General features: G+C 36.5%; 1 protein-coding gene across 1 annotated transcript in view; it reads left to right on the top strand.

The window, feature by feature from the left end:
* The first annotated feature begins 10,138 nt into the window (after positions 1 to 10,138).
* Positions 10,139 to 22,500, top strand: part of LOC135203111 (uncharacterized) — a 38,291-nt gene continuing 25,929 nt past the window's right edge. The window contains exon 1 of the mRNA XM_064232744.1: positions 10,139 to 10,275. Coding sequence (XP_064088814.1) covers positions 10,223 to 10,275 — 53 coding nt within the window. The 5' untranslated portion in view covers positions 10,139 to 10,222. The remainder of the gene's footprint in view (positions 10,276 to 22,500) is intronic.

Genomic DNA, 22,500 nt, shown 5'->3' with positions numbered 1-22,500 from the left:
TGACAGTATGTGATTCTCATCTTAGAATCTAGACTCTCTAAAGCATCGTATGATTCCCATCTTAAAATCACACTCCTCTAGAAGACTGCAGTATATGTTATTAAGAAAGTTGATTCTCAAGAATGGTACTAGACGACTCCAACCTAAAATCTAGAATCTCCGGAATAATTCGTGGTAGTATGTGATTCTCATCTCAGAATTTAGACTCTCTAGAGCATCGTATGATTCCCATCTTAAAATCACATTCCTCTAGAAGACTGCAGTATATGTTATTAAGAAGATCGACTCCAGCCTAAAACCTAAAATCTCCGGAATAGTTTGCGATTCTCATCTTAGAATCTAGAATATCTAGAGCATCATATGATTCTCATCTTAAGATCACACCTCTCTAGAAGACTGTAGTATGTGTTATTAAGAATTGGATTCTCTAGAATGGTACACGACTCCAACCTAAAACCTTGAATCTCTGGAATAGTTCGTGATAATATGTGATTCTCATCTTAGAACCTAGACTCTCTAGAGCATCATTTGATTCTCATCTTAAATTCTCACCCGTCTAGAAGACTGCAGTATGTGTAATTAAGAAGATCGATTCTCTAGAATGGCACTACACGACTCCAACCTAAAACCTAGAATCTCAGGAATAATTCGTGATAGTATGTGATTCTCATCTTAGAATTTAGACTCTCTAGACTCTAGAGCATCGTATGATTCCCATCTTAAAATCACACTCCTCTAGGAGACTGCAGTATGTGTTATTAAGAAGATCGATTCTCTAGAATGGTACTACACGGCTCCAACCTAAAACCTAGAATCTCCGGAATAGTTCGTGATTCTCATCTTAGAACCTAGACGCTCTAGAGCACGATATTCTTTCATCAACCTTGCTTGCTTGCTTTCCAAACAAGCACTTCCGACGACGACGGTTGTTACGTCATTTCCTCTCCGGCGTAAGTGCCTGCTGAAATCACATGCTTGGCAATAACAGCAAATTTCCTCCTGGAAGGGAAAGCGAGGGAGTGCGGAGTGCCTCTGGGTGATCGAGAGTCGCCCGCTCTAAATTGGTTTATGTGAGTGTTACCTTCAGTCGGGGGGATAATTGACTGATGTTATATTACATACAGACGTCGCAATTAGCAGGCGTGTTCATCGAAGCTGGGCTTTCAAAGGGGAGTGTTGTGTCAGTTTGTCAATTACTTGAACGAGGCAAGCGTTGCCTCTACGCAGGTACTGTTCCTCGTTGGACGAGTGGTTTTCGCGCAGGGGTACCAACCAATCCGGTGGTCCGAAGTTCGATTCTCGGCTCGGCCAACGCGGAATCAGAGGAATTTATTTCTGGTGATAGAAATTCATTTCTCGATATAATGGGGTTCGGATCCCACAATATGCTGTAGGTCCCGTTGCTATAGGTGACCAATTGGTTCCTAGCCACGTAAAAATGTCTAATCCTTCGGGCCAGCCCTAGAAGAGCTGTTAATCAGCTCAGTGGTCTGGTTAAACTAAGATATACTTAACTTTTCTACACGGGTACTAAGGAAGAGGTGGAGGGGTGGGAGAAGTTGCCTTGTGAAAGCTACTTATTTGATTGTGTAAACTTGTCAGGTACTAATGGGGAAGTTTTCCAGTTATTGAGACGGGAGTAAAATGTTAACTTGCCAATTACCTAAATGGGAGCAAATTCCTGCATTACCATTTTACTTGCATGAGGGCTCTCAAGATTTAACTTGCCATAGTTAATTAAATCTTGTAAAGTATTACCCTGTTGAAGTGACCTTTGAAGTCTAAACCATTAACCTGTTAGTTAGAATTACAGTCACGGTAAATTGTTACCATGTTACAGTTATTTAAGTAACGGGTCGCTTTTGCAACGCTTATATTCAATGAAGGTAAGGCATTATCTTATCATTACCTGCAGGCCTTCACATTTAATTCGTCAGAATTACATACACGGTAGTGAATTGTTAGCACATTAGAGTTACCAAAGTAGGTTAATTGTCACAAGGTGAAACTTACATAGATGTAGTACAGAATTCTCAGTATAGAGCCGTCAGTGCACCTCATTCGGTACAATGTAGGCATTACTTAAGGTTCTTTGCAGCGTCCCTTCGGCCCCTAGCTGCAACTACTTTCATTCTTTTGTTGCAGCTCCATTCATATTCTCTTTCTTCCATCTTACTGTCAACCCTCTCCTAACTATTGTTTCATAGTGCAACTTATTTGAGGTTTTCCTCCAACACCTTCCAAACCTATCACTGTCAACTTCTGTTTCAGCGTGAATGGTCTTTCTTGCCCCAGTGCTTGAAATAATGCCAAAGATCTATATAAACCAAGTCAAAATCAGTATAGAATTTTATGTTCTCTGTTACTCAAAAAAGTACATGGAAAGTACGTGAAAAATGTTTAAATCGTGGAATCACTGAAAGACCAAAAATAGACTATTTTAGCTATTTAATCTTGGGTCCTGAAAAGGCCGTTTCATCCCCGACTACCTAAATGAGGAGGGTAACGATCGTCTTCAATGAAAATTCCAACTGTAAATACATCTTAACCTTCCACGTTTTGTAAGATGCCAGACTCCACATAATACACGACCAGGAAAATTAAATCTGATATTCAAAGCTAAGGTCACGGGCCAACCATCGTGGGAACCCAATTACCTAGGGCTTAATGGTCGCAGGTTGATCGCATTGTAAGACAGGAAATCATTCATCAAAACTTTCTTTTTTCTTTTTCTTTTTTCTTTTTTTACCAGAATACCCACGGGAAGGGTAAATTTGGCTAGACACAGTTTCCTTTGCTTATTAATTTTTTTTCCTTTATTCATTGATTGATTGCAGATTGTTGTTAATTAAGTATATACAATGAGTTTCTTTATTGTTATCTGTAGCTTGTGATATAAATTAGCAGTTCATTTGTACATAATACATGCACACACACATAAATAAATTATATATAGTATATATACATACATATATGTATATTTATATATAAATATATATATATATTAGTATATATATATATATATATGTATATATGTGTGTGTACGTAATACGCACACACACACACACACACACACACACATATATATATATAATATATATATATATATATGTATATATACATATATAATAGAAAAATTATAACAAATAAATTAGTTTATTTGCACATAATACATGCACGCACACGCGCACATATATATATATATATATATATATATATATATATATATATATATATATATATATACATACATATAATAGAAAAATTACAACAAATAAAACTCATAGCATCGCCCTTCAGCGCAAACATCCAGAGGATGGTACCGCAATCCTACAGACGGGGAAAAGGAACACCTGTCATTTGTCAATATTTGCATGCAAAGGGACACATCAAGCAAGAGGCATTCTCCCCACGACCGTAGACAGGTGGGGGGAGGTGTGGGAGGGAGTTTGCTTACTCTAATCCCAGTTAAAACTTTACAAAGAAAATCATAGAAGTCATGAAATGGAAAAGATACACTGAAACCTCTGGTTCACAAAAGGCTTGAGTACGTATTGTTTCATGAAGCTCTAAATACAATGTATTAGCAAAGCCTTATGAAAGGTTAATAGAAGCCCTGCCTCCTCAACATCCCCCCCTTCTCCCTAACCACAAGCCTTCGCCCCTACTTGCACCTGAGTGAAATTAGGCAATGCCCTTGATTTCACCAGGGTTCCAACCATCGGGGAATTCAACCTGCCCAACAGGTAACCGATGAAAATTCAGCATCATCAACACATGGGCGTTTCATATTGTGGCAGCCAGTTCATGCAAGTTTGTGGCCTTTTGTTCTGTTCCATGGGCGGAACCATAGAACCATGATTTCGACCGTGGCCAGGGTACAAAGAAATATGCTGGCACATTTTTTTGTTAAAACCTTTTCATGGAGCAATGTTTTGGCAATGGTTTTCAGTTACAGAGCATGGACTGTAGACTGAATGAACTTTAATATAACAACTGTATTTCATTACTTTTATGATATCCACATCTTATGAAGTTTCTCTCGCCATAAATTTAAGGGCTGGAAGCCGCCCTTGACCCACTACTGCTACGACTATGGACTTTCCCTTAAAAAGATATGAGACTTCATGAATAATAACAGTACTAATGAAGAAGGGTATAAAGACTTTTCAATTTTGAGTGCTGCATCGGTAAATATGATACTACGCCCTTAAATTCTCTCGAAACGTGTTTCATTCTTCAGTGAGAAAGGAATAAATAAGAAATAAATAAGTTTGAGAAAAGCACAAGAAGATAATGTTGACATTCTTAACCAATATGCCTGAAACAGAACTGTTTGAGGAAATTTTTATCTAACACAGATTTAATGGGTTTTTTTCCATGGGATTTTTTCCATAATAATAACTAATAATAATGATAATAATAATCAATAATAATAATAATAATAATAATAATAATAATAATAAAACTAATAATAATAATTCGTCGTGCGCATTACATTCAAAAATTTTGTTAGAATTCTTTGAAACATTGTAAAATATATTATGAAAATAAAAGCAAGACAAGTAACACAAGGTGGAGAGTAAATAATGTATACATATATGTATATATATAAAATATAATACGATGACATAATACAGTACCGATATAATCCACAACTTACCTTACCAGCTCTAAAAAAGGTCCAGGCATGTTCATGACTTTCTCTCTCTCTCTCTCTCTCTCTCTCTCTCTCTCTCTCTCTTCTCTCTCTCTCTCTCTCTGTATATATATATATATATATATATATATATATATATATATATATATATATGTATATATCTGTTTGTCTGTCAGTCCAGTTGCCCATTTTTCTCGCTCTTTCTCTAATCTATTTGGTAATTCGAAACGCATTTTGTCTGGTGTTCCACTAGGCCGTGTTCTGAAACCTTCGTAATTTTTAGTCCCTTCTAGCGACACGATTCCTTGGTTGAAAGTATTCTTCCTCTCTTCACACCTCCTAATGATTGCTGTGTGCCTACATATATAAAGAGAAATGATTGTTATTAATATTATTCAAGATGAGCAACCCTTCATAATGCAACGCGTCTGAGGCTATTAACTTGCAGATTAAGCTTCCACTGAATAGATTTAGGGTCTGTGAAAAAAAATAGAAAACACAGGAAATAGCAAGTAAGTAAAAATAGGTCAAACCTGTCTATATATATATATATATATATATATATAATATATATATATATATATATATATATATATATATATATATATATATATATATTACAGCCTCAGACGCGTTGCATTATGAAAGGTTGCTTATCTTGAATACTATTAATAACAATCATCCCTCTCTCTCTCTCTCTCTCTCTCTCTCTCTCTCTCTCTCTCTCTCTCTCTCTCTCTCTCTCCTTTTCTCTCAGCCTGTCTGCCGCGATTACGTCTTTTTCCGCATGACTAGACATCGACAATCATACGGTATTCTTCCTGTTTACCAAAACAGGGAAAAGTGGCCACTCGATCTGATTTCCTCAGGGGAAAAATATCACTTATCTGTAAAATTACCTCAACAAAAGTACCTAGGGGAATCTTTCACCCCAATAAAAAGAAAAAAAACAATGTCATTATTTCGTTATTTCCGCAAATAACGCCGAGGATTCCCACGGCCAAATGTGAAGGATTTCGATTTCTAGCCTCCGGGAGACTCAGCAACCCGACGCCGCGACGCCCTGGGCGCGTAGGATACGTGAGCTTCCGTGAATCTTGGCGTTGAGGATTGCAGAAATGTGTGGGTTTTTTTTCTACTTCCTATCTGTAAGTATTGGCTAATGCTATAATGGTTTTTATATGATTAAGATCATAAAATTGAATGTTTTTTTTCTTTGTGTGTGTGTTGTTTTTTGGGGGGCGTGGGCGGTTAGGGGGTGGGCGGGGGTAGAATCCCAAGTTGACACAAAGCCATGCCAATCTAACAACAACAATAACAGTAAATTGTTATCATAATTAATACGCTTACTGACGCACTTGGCGTATCACGCGAGCTGTCATGATTCCTACGCAGGCTCCGTAGAGTCCCGCCTCCTAATAAGTCCTGCAGGAATCTCCTATTACCATCCTTTGGTAAGGATGCTCTTTTTATGTATCATCTCGAGAATCGTTTTAAACCTTCGTCGCTCAAGCCAGAATCCTATGGTCCGTTGTAAATTTCTTAGTATATAGTTTTTTTTTTTTAAACGAGATGGGTAAGGGCGCTTTATGTATCTCTCCTTTTGAACAAATACAATATTCCTGGAATATCCGAGAAGGCAAAGACGCCCCCCCCAACATACCGGGAGTGAACGGTGAGAAAAAATGATTTAAACTCCCTAGTTCCTGATCTCACTATTTCCACACGTTACCTGTCGAGAGTAAGAATTTAATCCTTTCACATCCGATTCTCTTGACATCATGTCCTTTTAATAAACCTGTTGCCTGCGAGGAGGTTATTCGGCTCACCCCCATAAATAAATAAATAAATAAATAAATAAATAAATAAAAAGACCAATAAAACAAATAAAGGAATATTTTGACGTACCACTACGATCTTAGTTATTATTTTTCTTTGTCTCTGGTTTAATTTTGACACATTGCGCCCCCCCCCCCCCCCCCCCCCCCCCCCCCCCCCCTCCCGGCAAGACGATCACGGTCTGCTGAGAGAGGAGTCGCCTGCATCCTTGCCCGTATCCGTACAATTGGTAACTGGTGTTTGTGTCTCAAGTTCCTAACGGCGTCTGGGATTCACCTTTGGGCACCCAGCCAAGCTCTGACGCGGCCCAATCTTTCACGAATTCGTTTCTTCAAAGGAAACCTATACCCGTAGGGTGGTAGTGCCGTCTGTGCACCTCACGTGGTGCACTGTAGGCATTAATCAAGTTGAGTTGATTATAGAATTTAGGCCAAGCACTGGGACCTATGAGGTCATTCCGCGCTGAAATGGAAATTGACAGTAAAAAGTTTGAAATGTGTAACAGGAGGAAAACCTTAAAGCAGTTACATTATGAATCAATTGTTAGGAGAGGGTGGAAAGTAAGATGAAAAAAGATAATATGAACGGAAGTACAGTAAAAGGAACGAAAGTGGTTGCAGCTAGGAGACGAAGGCACGCTACAAAGAACCTTAAGTAATGACTACAGTGCACCGCATGAGGTCCACTGACGGCACTGCCCCGCTACGGGGGTCATTGATTAAGGTACTTGGCAGCGTCCCTCCGGCCACTAGATGCAACCTCTTTCATTCCTATGACAGTACCTCTGTTCATATTCTCTTTCTTCTATCTTACTTTCCACCCTCTCCAACAATTGCTTCACGGTGCAACTGCGAGGTCTACCTCCTGTCACACCTTTCAAACCTTCTTACTGTCAATTTACCCTTCAGCGCTGAATGACCTCGTAGGTCCCAGCGATTGGCCTCTAGCTTAAATTCTACATTCTAAAAGGAAACCCATTGGTTGGGTGGAGATTTCATTGCCAGCCTCGAATGCTGAGTTGCTTTCGTATACTTTATTTAGTAAACTGGTATCTTTTTTAGTTCTGGCTTGCCTATGACCCAGAATCCGTATATGATTCTCAACCGACGATGGTGGAAAAATGCTTTCTCATCTCTCGGAAATCCCTGAATTCCTCTCTCGACCAGACTTTCACCGTGAACTGATATTTTGATTTCAGCATATCATATAGCAGCCTGATATTTCAAGACACTCCAATGTCTGACGGAATGCTCAAAGGAGATTACACTTGCGATGGCATAAGGCCAGCTTAATCTAGCATTGACAAGAAGCTCCTACTGGTAATTAAAAAAAAGAAAATGAGATAGACTCTATGATGGCATAAGGCCAGCTTTATCTAGCATTAACAAGAAGCTTCTACTAATAATTTTAAAAAGGAGATAGACTCAACGATGGCATAAGGCCAGCTTAATCTAGCATTAACAAGAAGCTTCTACTGGTAATTTCAAAAAAAAAAGGAGATAGACTTTACGATGGCATAAGGCCAGCTTAATCAAACATCCACAAGGAGCTTCAGCAAACAATCAGGAACAACAAAAATAAGATAAGTGAGTCTGCCACACTCACTTTACTCCTGCAATGCTATTCACTTCCCCTTTTCTTCAACTACAATTGAATAGATAGGCACTCTGATGGTATAAGGCCCCACCTTAGTCTAGCATTAACAAGGAGCTTCAACAAACAACTAGAACCAATAAAAATTGAATAAGTGGGTCTGCCCCACTCATTGACTTCTGTAACGCAGTTCACTTTTCCTCTACTTCAACTGCAGCTATATAGATAGACCTTGTGAAGGCATAAGGCCAGCTTAACCTAGCGTTAACAATATAAGGCGAAAATCAACCAAAATAAAGCAAGTTTGTTTGTTTGGTGCTTTTACGTTGCTTGGAACCAGTGGTTATTCAGCAGCGGGACGAACAGCTTTACGTGACTTCCGAACCACGTCGAGAGTGAACTTCTTCACCAGAGGTACACATCTCTGACCCCTCAGTGGAATGCCCGAGAATATAAAGCAAGTGAATCTGCCCCACTCGGAAGACTCACTCTCGCTTTCCTTCAAGTACTACACGATGCCTTAAAGTCACCCATACATGATTATTTGCCTCAAAAATTCAAATTTTTTGTTTAAGTGGTCAACGATGAGGTTCCATGATGGTGCGGTTTGCGGCGAGAGGAAATAAATGAGAGACAAAAGATACGAGGAGCAGTTAGAAGAGAGAAGTGGGATAAATTAGATAAATGAGAGAAGAAAGACAAAAATATTCAAAATCAAAATAAAAAATTGGCAACATTCACTCACCATTTTTTATGTATGAAACTATATATATATATATATATATATATATATATATATATATATATATATAATATATATATATATATATATATATAATATATATACATATATATATACATATATATATTATATTATATATATATATAATATAGATATATAATATATATTTATATATATATATATATCTATATTAATATATATATATAACATAGATATATATATATATATATATATATATATATATATATATATATATATGTATATATATATATATATATATATATATATATATATATATATATATATATTATCAATTGCTTAAACCAGAACAAGAGAAAATAAAGCCAGTTACCCAGCTGACTGTGAGAGATAATATAAAGTTAGAAGAAGAGGGAAAACATGAAATGGAATAAATTCGACGACGTAGAGAAAGAAAAGAGGGGTAGACCTACTTGCTTTTTAAGATTTATTTAATTTAATCTTATATGGATTTTATCTTATTTATTTATTTATTTATTTATTTATTCATTTTATTTTATTTTTTTGGCAGCCTTCGTAGCCAATATTTCAAGGTAAAAATTGTTGTAGAGAGATTAATTTATATTTTTTTTTATATCAAATGTTTACCTTAGTAGGTATAACGCCAGATATATGACATGAAATCAATCGATCAAACAACATCTCCAAGCAAAATTGCTTTTACTTACTCTTTTGAATTCAGGTACTCATTGCGACCACCTGCACCGAACCGGTAAGGTTGGTTGCAAGTTTCCGAGAGAGAGAGAGAGAGAGAGAGAGAGAGAGAGAGAGAGAGAGAGAGAGAGTCCCGCCTCTTTTGTCCGTGAGTGGATATACCCAGACCGATACGAACAAATAAATTCTCATGGCGGGTTACATTAGAAAAAAAAAATAGCGCAAAAAACATCCCATTTTTCAGCCCAGAAAAATCCTTCACCTCGGCCATCCCATGAAGAAATTCTCGCTTTCGACGAATGGGGATTCGCGCGCGCGCGTGCGTCCTCATTCTTCCCATGTAAAACAAAGTTACTGGACGAGGGAAGAACCCTTCAGGGGGTCAGCCTATTCATAACATCCTTTTCGGCCTTGAAGTCGCAAAAGTAGGATACGGCACAGAAAGGTAAAGGATAATGAGTAAAAGGAGATGGGAGGATCCTACTTCGCCCGCCCTCCCGTGGCTTCCTCCCTCCTGCACCCGCCCCACCCCACCCTTCTCTTCTATCTCCTCTCCCAACCCCTTCCACCAACCGTCTCCTCCTCCTCCTTCACCCCCTCCTCCAGGTAGAGCTGTAAGAGGGCGGGCAGCAGCCCTTGGAGGGAGTCCTGCAAAGAGCGGGTGAGAGTGAAAGTATTGCTTAGCCAAGATTATAATGGTGACCTGTCTATTCGGTCGAGCAACACTTCGCGTCCGACATAGTTCCAGGTAGGTCAATCGGGCGGTTGCTCCTCCGAAAAATATCTAGAGAATTGGTGTGCGTCAGTGTGCATCCCCGTAGACCTATGAGTTTGCGTGTCTTCTTGATCTGAAGGATATCTCCCTGACTATGCTCAAGTCTCGTGTCTTATGTAGAGAATTGGTGTACAACACATTTTCACGGATTTCCGTAGACCTATGTCTGAGTTAGTGTGTCTTGCCCCAATGCACTTATTGGATTCCCTTAGACCTACTTATGCCTAAGTTTGTGATTTTTTTTATATATAAAGGAACCCCCTTACTGAATCCTGGTGTTTAGTAAATCCTCTGTGTTATTCCAAGGGCTCCCTGCCTTTGTCTAAGTTTTGGTGTCTGTGACTTTTTAGAAAGATTCTATTATAAATTTCTGTAGTTTTGTGTCTCACCGATGCAGATGAATCCCTGTAAATGCTAAGTTTTTGTGCTTGTTTGATATCTAAACGTCATTGTTATGCCGATATTCTTGTGGCAAAATAATGAGAACTTTTTCTCTTGGGGAATTTTATTTACATTTGTGAAGAATATGATGATTGGTTTTGTACCACTTCGCGAGTGCATTTTAAATGTTTTCCTAGAAAAACGTACAGCATTACATTCCTCCTACATTCTTAGCACCTGAAGAGGAGTTACATTGAACAAACCTACATCTAACCCCACAAAAAAACAACTCACTTTACGTCACAGCTAACGCAAACCGTCTTATGTAATTTAGCATGCTTTCCCCCCAACGCGGAAACATTTTAAACGTTCCTCAAGAACACAGTCAGAAACGTTAGCGGTGCTTCTCATTTTCCCAAAGTCCTCCAGGGAGAGACGGTGAAACGAAACAAGCAACACTAAAGTGCCGATTGAAAAAACAATGGAATGTGATTTTGTGATTACGTTCATGAAAGACTTGAAATAATGTGAAAGAGAAAGCCTCCGACGTGTTGTTATTATCAAGTGTTCTGGAAAATCTGGCAACTCGCTCCACTGAAAAACTGCCAGAAGGCAAAAGTGACCGTTTCCTGCATTTGCAGCCATAAAGAAGAGACCTCACGCTTTGTTACGCATGGTTATTGTTATTTTCCCTATTTATTTTCTTCTATCGCAATTATTATTGCTGGAGTCCAGAGAAAGTAGACGCGCGCAATACGTGCTCAGGTTTCGTTATGCGTTCCAGAATTATTTTCAAGAATTCGGTGTTTTGTCTGCGATTGAAGTTTCGAACATGACTTGTCAGGAAGACAAAGATATCATTTGTGGCTATACAATACAATAGGCAGAGAGAGTGAGAATTTAGCCCCTGGCTTACCTACATTGCAGAGAGAGAGAGAGAGAGAGAGAGATTTTTTTTCGATATTAGAGAGAGAGAGGCAGAGAAGGAATTTTTTCATATTAAAGCAGAGAAAGGCTGAGGGGTTTTACATGTTTGCATAAAGACGTTAATATAACAAGTCCGATCACCAAACTATGAATACGGTAGAATCATGAAACAATCTATCAGTGAGAGAGAGAGAGAGAGAGAGAGAGAGAGAGAGAGAGAGAGAGAGAGAGAGAGATTGCTCCTCACAAGATCATATGACAGACTCGCCGCTTAAAAGCGAAAGTAAATGTTACAAGGAACGACCCGAAAAAAAACAGAAGAATATCGAGTGCTGGGCCAATTGCACAAAGAAATTGGTTCCGACGTGTTGGCCAGTTAATTGTTCAAACAATTTACCAATTTCTATGACCACGGCTTCCGATGTGCAATTTTATGGAGTCAAATCAATTAGAAAAATTATGTTCGGTCTATGTAAATGTGTTGTGTGACATTACACTCTGAAGCCAGAGATTTCAACCTTCATTTTCGCCCTACTTAGGGACCCATCATTAACCTACTTAATGAGTTAATGACCCTTTTTTTAATCCCGGCTCATATCCACATTTCGAAAGGATCTTATTTTATAGTCGGTCAAGATGAACTGAACGGGGAAACAAAATACTATAGTCTTACGTAGTCTTAAATGGCGTTAACTGTAACTTTTAAGAATGATAATAATTTCATAACTAATAAGAATGATAGAGAAATTTAAATTCATTCTCCCGCGCTCCCGAATTATGTCAACTGCGTCACCGTAAAAGAAAGAAAAAAAAAATCCGTTACACTGTATGTCATCAGGTACTTCTAGCCAACCCACCAGGCTTCCCTTCCCCAATGCTCCTCCCCCCCCACCCCCCACTTTAGATCCGGAGGGAGTCTCCAACACTTCCTTTCGCTAAGAGGTAGTCGGCATAATTCTCACTTTCTCTGGACCTCTCCGAGGTGTCCTCTCTACGCGACACCTGTTCGTGGATCTTTCTTCTTTATATAAACAGGTCTCGAGCTTCTGTTCCGCTAAGATTGGCTTGTTTATTCACTTGTTTTATGATGTTGTTTGTTCATTGTTGTTCTTCACAAGATTTGCTTATTAATGCATTTAATCCTTTGTTGCCTGCTCATTGTTGCTCCTTATAAAATTTGCTTGTTGTTCATTTAATAGTTTGTTTGTTTATGTTGTTCCTAACAAGATTTGTTTGTTTGTTCACGAAAGGCTTTGTTGTCTGTTCATTGTTGTTCCTTACCAGATTTGCTTGTTAGTTCTCTTGATTTATTTTGTTTGTTCATTGTTGTTTTTCACAAGATTTGTTTGATTGCCAACTTGTTTTCTGTGGTTCATTATTGTTCCTCACATGATTTGATTGTTTGTCACTTCTCACTTTGCTGTTTGTTCACTGTTGCTTGTTTGTTCCATTTTTTTCCTCACAAGATTTTCTTGTTTGTGCATTTTGCTGTTGTTTGTTTATTGTTCATTACAAGATTGACTTATGTGTGAACTTGTTGCTTGTTGTTTGTTTGTTGTGATCTGCCTTTTCATCTGTTTGTTATCTACTTGAGATTAACACGTACAGTTTCTTTTCGTAATTTGAGAATAATAATAACTAATTAATAATAATAATAAATAATAATAATATAATTAAAATAATAATAATAATAATAATAATAATAATGATAATAATAATAATTATTATTATTAATAATAATCATTAATATTATTATTAATTAAATATTATTATTATTATTATTATTATTCTACTACTCTTTACTCTTTTACTACATTCTCATGAACACGTCATGAACCGACCAAACAACTTTCCATTGAACCAAGTGAAAAGAGAAAAGAGCAGAAGGGAAAAAAAGAGGATAATAACAGATAAGCCGTCGTTTGAAAACAATTTTATTTGAGCAATAAACATTCTCTCTCTCTCTCTCTCTCTCTCTCTCTCTCTCTATATATATTATATATATATATATATATATATGATATATATCACCTGGATTCTGCAAACCTTCCTCTCTCTCTCTCTCTCTATCCCTTCCTTCCTCCCCCTCGTCTCTCTCTTCATGTGCGCGTGCAATGACCGGTGGAAAACGGGTACTCGAAGACCCATACTAGCCCAGGCTTGAAGGAAAGCTGAAACGAACGTATAGTACAAATTTAGGGCATAAACTTAACCCCCGAAATATAGGCACAACGCCTCTAGAAAGACGGAAGATTATACGGGACGCGAGGAATGTGCAAATACGCATTTGGAAAAAAAAAGGTTATAAATACTGCCCTGAAAGTAATTTAAAGATGATTCTGAAAGAAATCTAAATAAAAGTCAGTCTTTATCTCTTAGTCGGCGCGACCTTCAGTGGGATATAACTCCAAGGGATTGATAGGCTAGTCTCTTGCAAGGGGGAAGGTTATAAAAGTATCACAATATATATATATATATATATATATATATATATATATATATATATATATATATATACTGAACGCAACGTAAACAAACATCTTAACCACTTCAGCAAATAACCTGAGAGGAAAGACCTCTCTCATCGGCTTTTGCCACCTGATTTTGGTCTTAACTGTGAGTGAAAGTGGAGTTACCGATAGCCGCCACCCGTCCCCCCCTCCCCCCACCCCCAGAGACTTTTACCCGTTGTGCCTACCTGGGCCACTTCATACCACCTGAGAGTTCCTTTTGTCAATTTCCAAAGGGGCAGAGGAACCTTTTTGGACCTTCGAGGTTATATCATATATTTCTGCTGCCGTAATTTCATTCCGGTCCGATGACGTGGTCTTTCTGGATGAGTAGTCACACACACACAAACACACACTCTCTCTCTCTCTCTCTCTCTCTATCACCTACCCTCTGCAGACCTTCATTTTTCTCTTTCTCTCTCTCTTTCTCACCCCTCCCCTCCCCCCCTCCCCTGCGCCAAGAGATAAGTAAGCACACGATGCCTCCTCGGATGGACTAACAATCTTTGAGACATCCTAATCCTTGTAATTGTTTCTCTCTCTCTCTCTCTCTCTCTCTCTCTCCTCTCTCTCTCTCTCTCAATTTGGGGTACATGAGTTGAGCTATACTGCAATTTATCCTAATCCTTGTAACTCTCTCTCTCTCTCTCTCAATTTGGGGTACATGAGTAGAGATATACTGTAATTCTAATTTGTTATTTTCAAAAACATATTCATCTCTCTTTAGATTATAAAGTTTATTTTCAGTACTTGATCTCTTTATTCAGATGATCTCTCTCTCTATGCTTAGATTACGTAATTAATAGCGCTATTATGAACACGTTTTACCTACTGGATATTTTTGCAAAAAAATTGTTTATCAAAGCGTACACGTTCGAGTTAACGTGACTGTATGCACGCTCATTCATAAACTTACAGGGGTGTAGTATGGTAAATGGGTTTAGTTGCGTGAGAGAGATAGAGAGATAGTTACAAGGAGTTACAAGGATTAGGGTTTCTCAAAGATTTGTTAGTCCATCCGAAAAGACATCGTGCACTTACTTCTCTCTTATAGCACAGAGAGAGAGAGAGAGAGAGAGAGAGAGAGAGAGAGAGAGAGAGAGAGGAATGAAGGTCTGAGAGGGTAGGTGATAGAGAGAGAAATGAAGGTTTGGAGAAGGCAGCGAAGATAGAGAGAGAGAGAGAGAGAGAGAGAGAGATAAGTATCACCGCGTTCCTCTCTCCCTGAGGGGGATGGATCACTGGTCAGCTGAAATATCGGTCGAGAAACTATTCGAAAGTGAAATACCTTTAAAGGCCTATGTAAACCTAAATGTGAATGTATCCTATAAGTTATAGATAGGAATATATAAACGCTGCGTATATTTTGTAAGTTTTCTGCACTTGATTTTCATCCTTGGTTCACCAGTTAAAAGATGAATAAGAGAGTGAACTACTATTACTGTTGATAATTGTGTGTGTGTATATATATATATATATAATCTATATTCGTGTATATATGTATGTATATATATATATATATGAATATTTATAATATATACAATATACATACGTACATACATTTACAAAGCTTAGTTTCACCATAAAAAGTAATAAAACAGTCACTACAATATTCATGCTTCAACTGCTGAAATACGGATGGACACTCTGTGCAGAAAACTTACATCGTAAAATCAACCAATTCCCAACTTACACCGACGGTTAATCCGCTTGGCAGTGAGACAACCCCTCCCTTCCCCTGCATATACAATGGGCCACTCACCCCTCACTTCCCCTGCATACAATGGGCCACTCGCCCCTGTCTTTCCCACAAGCTTTTGCTTTTCTGGATACCGGCACCTTGCTATTCCAGTGAATCTTACATCTGAACAGAGCACTCTTTCCCACTAACGAGTCCACGACTTCCTTTTGTGTTAAGTGTGTATGTGTGTGTGTGTCCAGGTTGTCCAGTGTTTGAAAGAGTAACAAATACCTACCTGAATAAACTTCTAGATCAATACACCCTCATTGTGCAATGTTTCGCTGCAGAAACATCTCATTGCCTCTTGGCCTGTTTAAACTTCTACCATTCCTAAGGGACATCAGCCTTACTCATGATATCCAGTTACAGAAATCAGTGATATAAGTAAGAGTTCATTGGAAGATATAAGTTGTGATGCGCAGGGCTGTTGTGTAGGGGTGAAGGATTATGGGGAAAGTAAAAAGGAATGTTTTTTAATACCTACAGTATCTGTAGTTCCTGTAATGCCCAGGTCTCACCGGGTTAGCTTAAGAAAAAGGAACAGCAAGGACAAAAACAATTCTAGGAAAAACAATATATCTAAAAGTCAGTTTTCACGAATATATACCCAATGACATGTTTTCTGCCTGAAACTAGTTTTGCCCAATACCACACCTGAAACTAGTTTTGACCAAAAGCACAATTGAAACTGGTTTTGACTAACTGGTCACTTGAAACTGGTTTCCATTAAATATTCAATCACAACTGGTTTTGACTAACTGAAGAGTTCAAATAAACATTTGCTAAATGCTAAGCCAAAACGAGATTTGACCATTTTGGCTAAATTCTCAGTTTACAGTAAATGCTTAGCTGAAGTTAATTTAGCTATGCACCCATTTGAAAAGAGTGGTTATAAATAATAACCAATAATAATAATAATAATAATAAATCATTAATAATAATAATAACTTAATAATAATAATAATTCAATAAACAATTAATATAATAACAATAATAATACAATAATAATAATATAATAATAATAACCATAATAATAATAAAATTATTATTTATTATTATTATTATATTATTATTATTATTATATGATTATTATTATTTTATTATTATTATTATTATAATATTATTATTATTTATTATTATTTTATTGAATTTATTATTTTATTATTATTATTATTGCACTAATTTGAAATTGTCTGTCTTGGCCATTTACTACAGACATTCATATATGCATATGTAATACATACATACATACACACACACACACATATATATATATATATATATATATATATATTAGCCCCCATATATACAGTATACAGTATATATGCGTATGTTCGTGCGCACACGCGCGCGAGCGCGAGAAACACCCCTAGCGTTTATCCATCACCTAAATTGCCGTTTATGTTTCGCAACGAAAAAAAAAATTGAGTGAAAAGGAATGTTGCCAAGTCGTACATTAAAAGAAAAGGAAAGGTGGTGCCAAGTTATAATCCATCAGGCTGATATACTTTCACCTACCTTTTTTTTTTTTGGCCAAGTGACTCTTCCGCCATCATTAGGTGATATGGCACAAAATTCCCCTTTACGACGGAATCAGGATTGGCTAAGGATTGTGAATGGCTATGGATTCAAAGGGGGAGGATTGTATTTTGAAGTGAATCAGGATTAGTTATAGATTGGAAGGCAGGCATCCTAAATTCCTTGACAGTATATATGGTACATAATCTCATTTTTGGAACGGAGAGAGAGAGAGAGACTAGTCATAGATTAGGAATGATCAGGAATTTGAAAAACGGAATTCCCAGTCGCGTGACAAACTGTACAGCACAAATCTGATTGGAGGAAAATAGGCAAAGATTGGGAATGATTGAGGATTTGAAGGGAGTATTCCTGGTCAATTAACACCAAAGCAGTTCTTGATAGAAATAGGATTGATTAGGCATTGTAAGTAGGATTTATTAAGAATTGGAATTACTTTAAAACGTATAGGCTGTCTACATTCCAAAGCACTTGACACAAAGATCATGGAAATTCGAATAGGGATTAGAAGTACGGAATCCCCAATCCTTGACACGGAATATAACCCTCAGAGGTACATAATCCCCAATCCTTCACACGGAATACAATCCTCAGAAGTACAGAATCCCCAATCCTTCACACGGAATACAATCCTCATGCAAAGACTGTCAATAGATTAGAGGGCAGCACCTCACAATCGCTCGACAAACAAACAAACAAACTAAATTCAAAAAGCACTCTTGGTATGGAGGTACTTGGGAGCTAAGGCCTTCGAATCCACACAATCACTTGTCATAAAATGCCCTTTCCGAACAAAGGACTGGTTAAGGATTAAGAGACTGGAATTCCCGTTCACCTGACACAGAACATCGACCTGACGTGACCTAGTTACCTTACGAGCAAGTGCAAAAGGTCAGTGGGTGTTCACATAAAGAGGTGATACTTTGTCTCACTAGGAAAATGTAGATGATACTGATCAAGTTAGGCACATAATATCAGTTATTAAGGAGGTGATACTAATAATGATAATAAATAAACAGAACCATGAAGTCAGGAGTCAGTCATCAAGTATTGATATCATTATCATCAAAATTATTCTTCTCATTATAAAAAATGGGCAAATATTCTTGTGGGAAAATTCTAAAACCAGAGTGAAGATAAGATGAAATACATAAAAAAGACGCCATACATACATACATAATTTTGTGATATATATAATATATATATATATATATATATATATATATATATATATATATTATATAAATCACAAGAGTAAGAACGTAATTTTGATTACTAGTTGAAGCCCTCTCGGAAAGTTTAAAATAAAATAACAGTGCCAAGTACTTTTTCCTGATGGCTTCAGCCAAGAAATAAATAAATAGTATATATATACATATATATTAATTTATCACATGCACAATTGTTCTGTGCAATGGTACAATACTGGAAGGACCTCATTAAAACTGGATGGTGATTAGCGGAGTTATTTATTTTAAAAAAGTTACAATTCTTTACTAAAACTGCGCTCGTTATCATATATATATATATATATATATATGGATATATATATATATAATATATATATATATATATATATATACACATATATAAACGCACACTAAATCGCTCAAAAATGACTCTTCAGAGAACTGGAAGAGTCGTATTTGTCCATCTCCCAAACAAACGACATTCACATCGACTCCTCTGGGCGCATCCGCTTATAGATAAGTCCTACGAAAACCTCCTGCACCCGCCATGGGACATCCTCCTTCAGGTGAAGATTCAAGCAAGTTAGTTCAAGACTGGGGAATCTGAAACCCTAACTAGAAAACAATGTTGGATCCTCCTCTGCCAACTCAAAACGACCTGTGACGTCACAGTCTTCTACAAGGCGGCAGAGATCATCTTTAGCAAGATAGGTTTATATATAAGGTACACTCATTCTGTCCTTAAACTACATATACTATATATATATATATATATATATATATATATATATATATATATATATATATATATATATATATATATATTATAAATATACATATGTGTATACATATAAACACCCTTTGGAATGACTCATCCTAATGCTCTAAATCATGTTTATACAAAAGTATATACTAATTCACTTGTAATATTTGAATATATATATATATATATTATATATATATATATATATACCCTTCTCTCATTCACAACTTTCTAAGGGATATGCGGACTTTAAATAAGATGAACAAATTATCAGGTTAGATAAATTTGAAACTACAGTAACACAATACTCATCATCAAATTTCTTTTGACACTTAAGATGCATTCTCTCTCTCTCTCTCTCTCGTCTCTCTCTCTCTCCTCCATCTTCTCCTCTCTCTCTCTCTCTTCCTGAATGAATTTTATAATTTATGCAGTTGTAAAACTGCCAACGAAAATAAGAGGACGATATAAAGAATAAACTGACAAATATGTAACCTTTAAAAGAGCATTTCCTCTCTCTCTCTCTCTCTCTCTCTCTCTCACTCTCTCTTCTGAACTTGTATAAGTTAAGCAGTTTAAGACCCCATGAAAATAAGATGACGATATAAAATATAGACTGACAAATGTGTAACCTTTAAAATAGCATTTCGTCTCTCTCTTTCTCTCTCTCATGACTTTGTAAAGGTTATACCATCCATCGTTGTTCACAAAGAGAAAGACCATGACTCGTGTTTTTCCTTTCATATCAGGATTTTAAGGCCGGTGTTTTCTTGCATTGGGTTGGCGAGTTTTTTTTTTTTTCTTTTTTTTATGCCATCGTTATTTACATAGAACTTTTACTCGCTGGAATGCTTTGAATAACAGTATTTGCATTTCACACACGATTGGATGCCAAGTAATTTATTACGCTACACACATACACATATGTGTATGTATAATATAGATATATATGTGTGTGTGTGTGTGTGTATGTGTAGGGTGTATATATATATATATATATATATATATATATATATATATATATAGATATATATATATATCTATATGTATATATATATATATATATAATATGTATAATATATGATATATATATATATATATAGTCTACACAAAATAACATTACTACATATATATTCAGATACATACATACATACATATATCTATATAATATATTTACTATTATATAATATATATATGTATATCATATATATAATACTGTACATACATATATATATAGTATATTATATATATATATCTATTATGTTATATATTATCTACGGTATGATGTCCTGTGAGCTTGTATGTGATGTATGTTTATTCTACAGTATATATGTATGTGAGTTGCACATACACAACATTATAACTACACTCTCTACCAACAAGCATTTCCAAAGAATGTCATCGATCTCTGTGACGAAGAACAAAACACGCGTCGCAGAAGGTTGTTTGTCGGCGGGGAAACAAACACCCGCCGGCCAAACAGCGTGTTGTTTCTACGTGATCCACGTACAACAACCATAAACTTTCCCGAGTTGCTGCTGTGCTGACCGGCCGATGGGAAATCCCCGTTCACTTGTTCTCAGTGAGGAGGAAGAAGGGAAAGCAATTGTTGATCGTGAGAGAGAGAGAGAGAGAGAGAGAGAAGAGAGAGAGAGGGGGTGGGTTGGGTGGAAGGAGGAGGGAGGGAGATGATTCGCTGCATAGTGCTGGAGTCTGAGAGAGAGAGAGAGAGAGAGAGAGAGAGAGAGAGAGAGAGAGAGAGAGAGAGAGAGAAAGAACGATCACGGAGTAACTTAATAGTTCTCTCTCTCTCTCTCTCTCTGTACCTGACCAATTCAAAATTACGAACATGAGAATTTTTTTTTTAAATATTTCACGTCCGGAGTTTTTCGAAAGAAACACAGGAAGGCTAATACGCCAATACCGCTTAATTATGATTCAAAAAGGGAAGATTTTACGAACGATAAAAGAAAAACACCAGAATTTTCCTTCATTGATTCAGCGATGGAAATTCACTCACTTCGTTCATTATTAGTTTTCTTTTAAAGTTATACAAAAATGATCAAATAAGAAAAAAAAAAAAATATATATATATATATATATATGTATATATATATATATATATATATATATATATATATATATTATAATGTATATATGATATTGTATATAATATATATATATATATATATATATATATATAGTATATATATATTATATATATATATCTCGTCATTTATTAATGTTTTGAAAGTTACACAAAAATGATCAAATAAGAATATATATATATTTATATATGTGTGTATTAGTATTTGTATACTTATTTATAAATATATATATATACATATAAATAAATATATATACGTATATATGAAAAACCTTGGAAATCTCTCTCTGCTTCTGTTTTCCTGTCGTAATTCGACCCTCCACAATTTAAGAGTAATTCAAAGAAAATGTGCTAACAAACTAACCACGCTAGTTTGTTCGAAAATACGCAAATAAACTCATGGAAATTATAATTCAAGGAAATTACACAACTAAACTAAAGGAAAATAGACATTCAAAGACGATGCACAAACAAAAGTAGTTGGAAATTCAAAGAAATTACACTAACAAACCAACGAATTTAGAAATTCATAGCAAATACACAAACTAACGCAATTAGTTTGTTTGTTTAGTTTGTATGGTTTTTACGTTGCATGGAACCAGTGGTTATTCAGCAACGGGACCAACGGCTTGACGTGACTTCCGAACCACATCGAGAGTGAACTTCTATCACCAGAAATCCACATCTCTAACCCCTCAGTGGAATGCCCGAGAATCGAACTCGTGGCCACCGAGGTGGCACTCACCTGAGGCGCTCTAACGCCATTAGAAACAGCCATCAACATGATCTGGAACGTTGGCACAAACCGACAAATTCCAGAATCGAAACTGAAACGGATACAGACACCTTAGTCTCTCTCTGACTCACCTGAAATGGATCCCTGACATGGAATAAACACTTGAAAGTTGCACTTGCAGGGTGCAGGTGGCATGTGCTTGTTTATACTTCTTTTTCTTGCGAGCGTTTGGTTATTCCTTTTTTTTCTTGCAGGTGTTTATTTCTTTCTTTCTTTGCAAGTGCTTGTTTATTCCTTCTTTCTT

The sequence above is a fragment of the Macrobrachium nipponense genome, chromosome 33 (genome assembly GCF_015104395.2).
Source record: "Macrobrachium nipponense isolate FS-2020 chromosome 33, ASM1510439v2, whole genome shotgun sequence".
In the NCBI taxonomy this organism is placed as follows: Eukaryota; Metazoa; Arthropoda; class Malacostraca; order Decapoda; family Palaemonidae; genus Macrobrachium; species Macrobrachium nipponense.
This window is presented reverse-complemented; position numbering and strand designations above follow the sequence as displayed.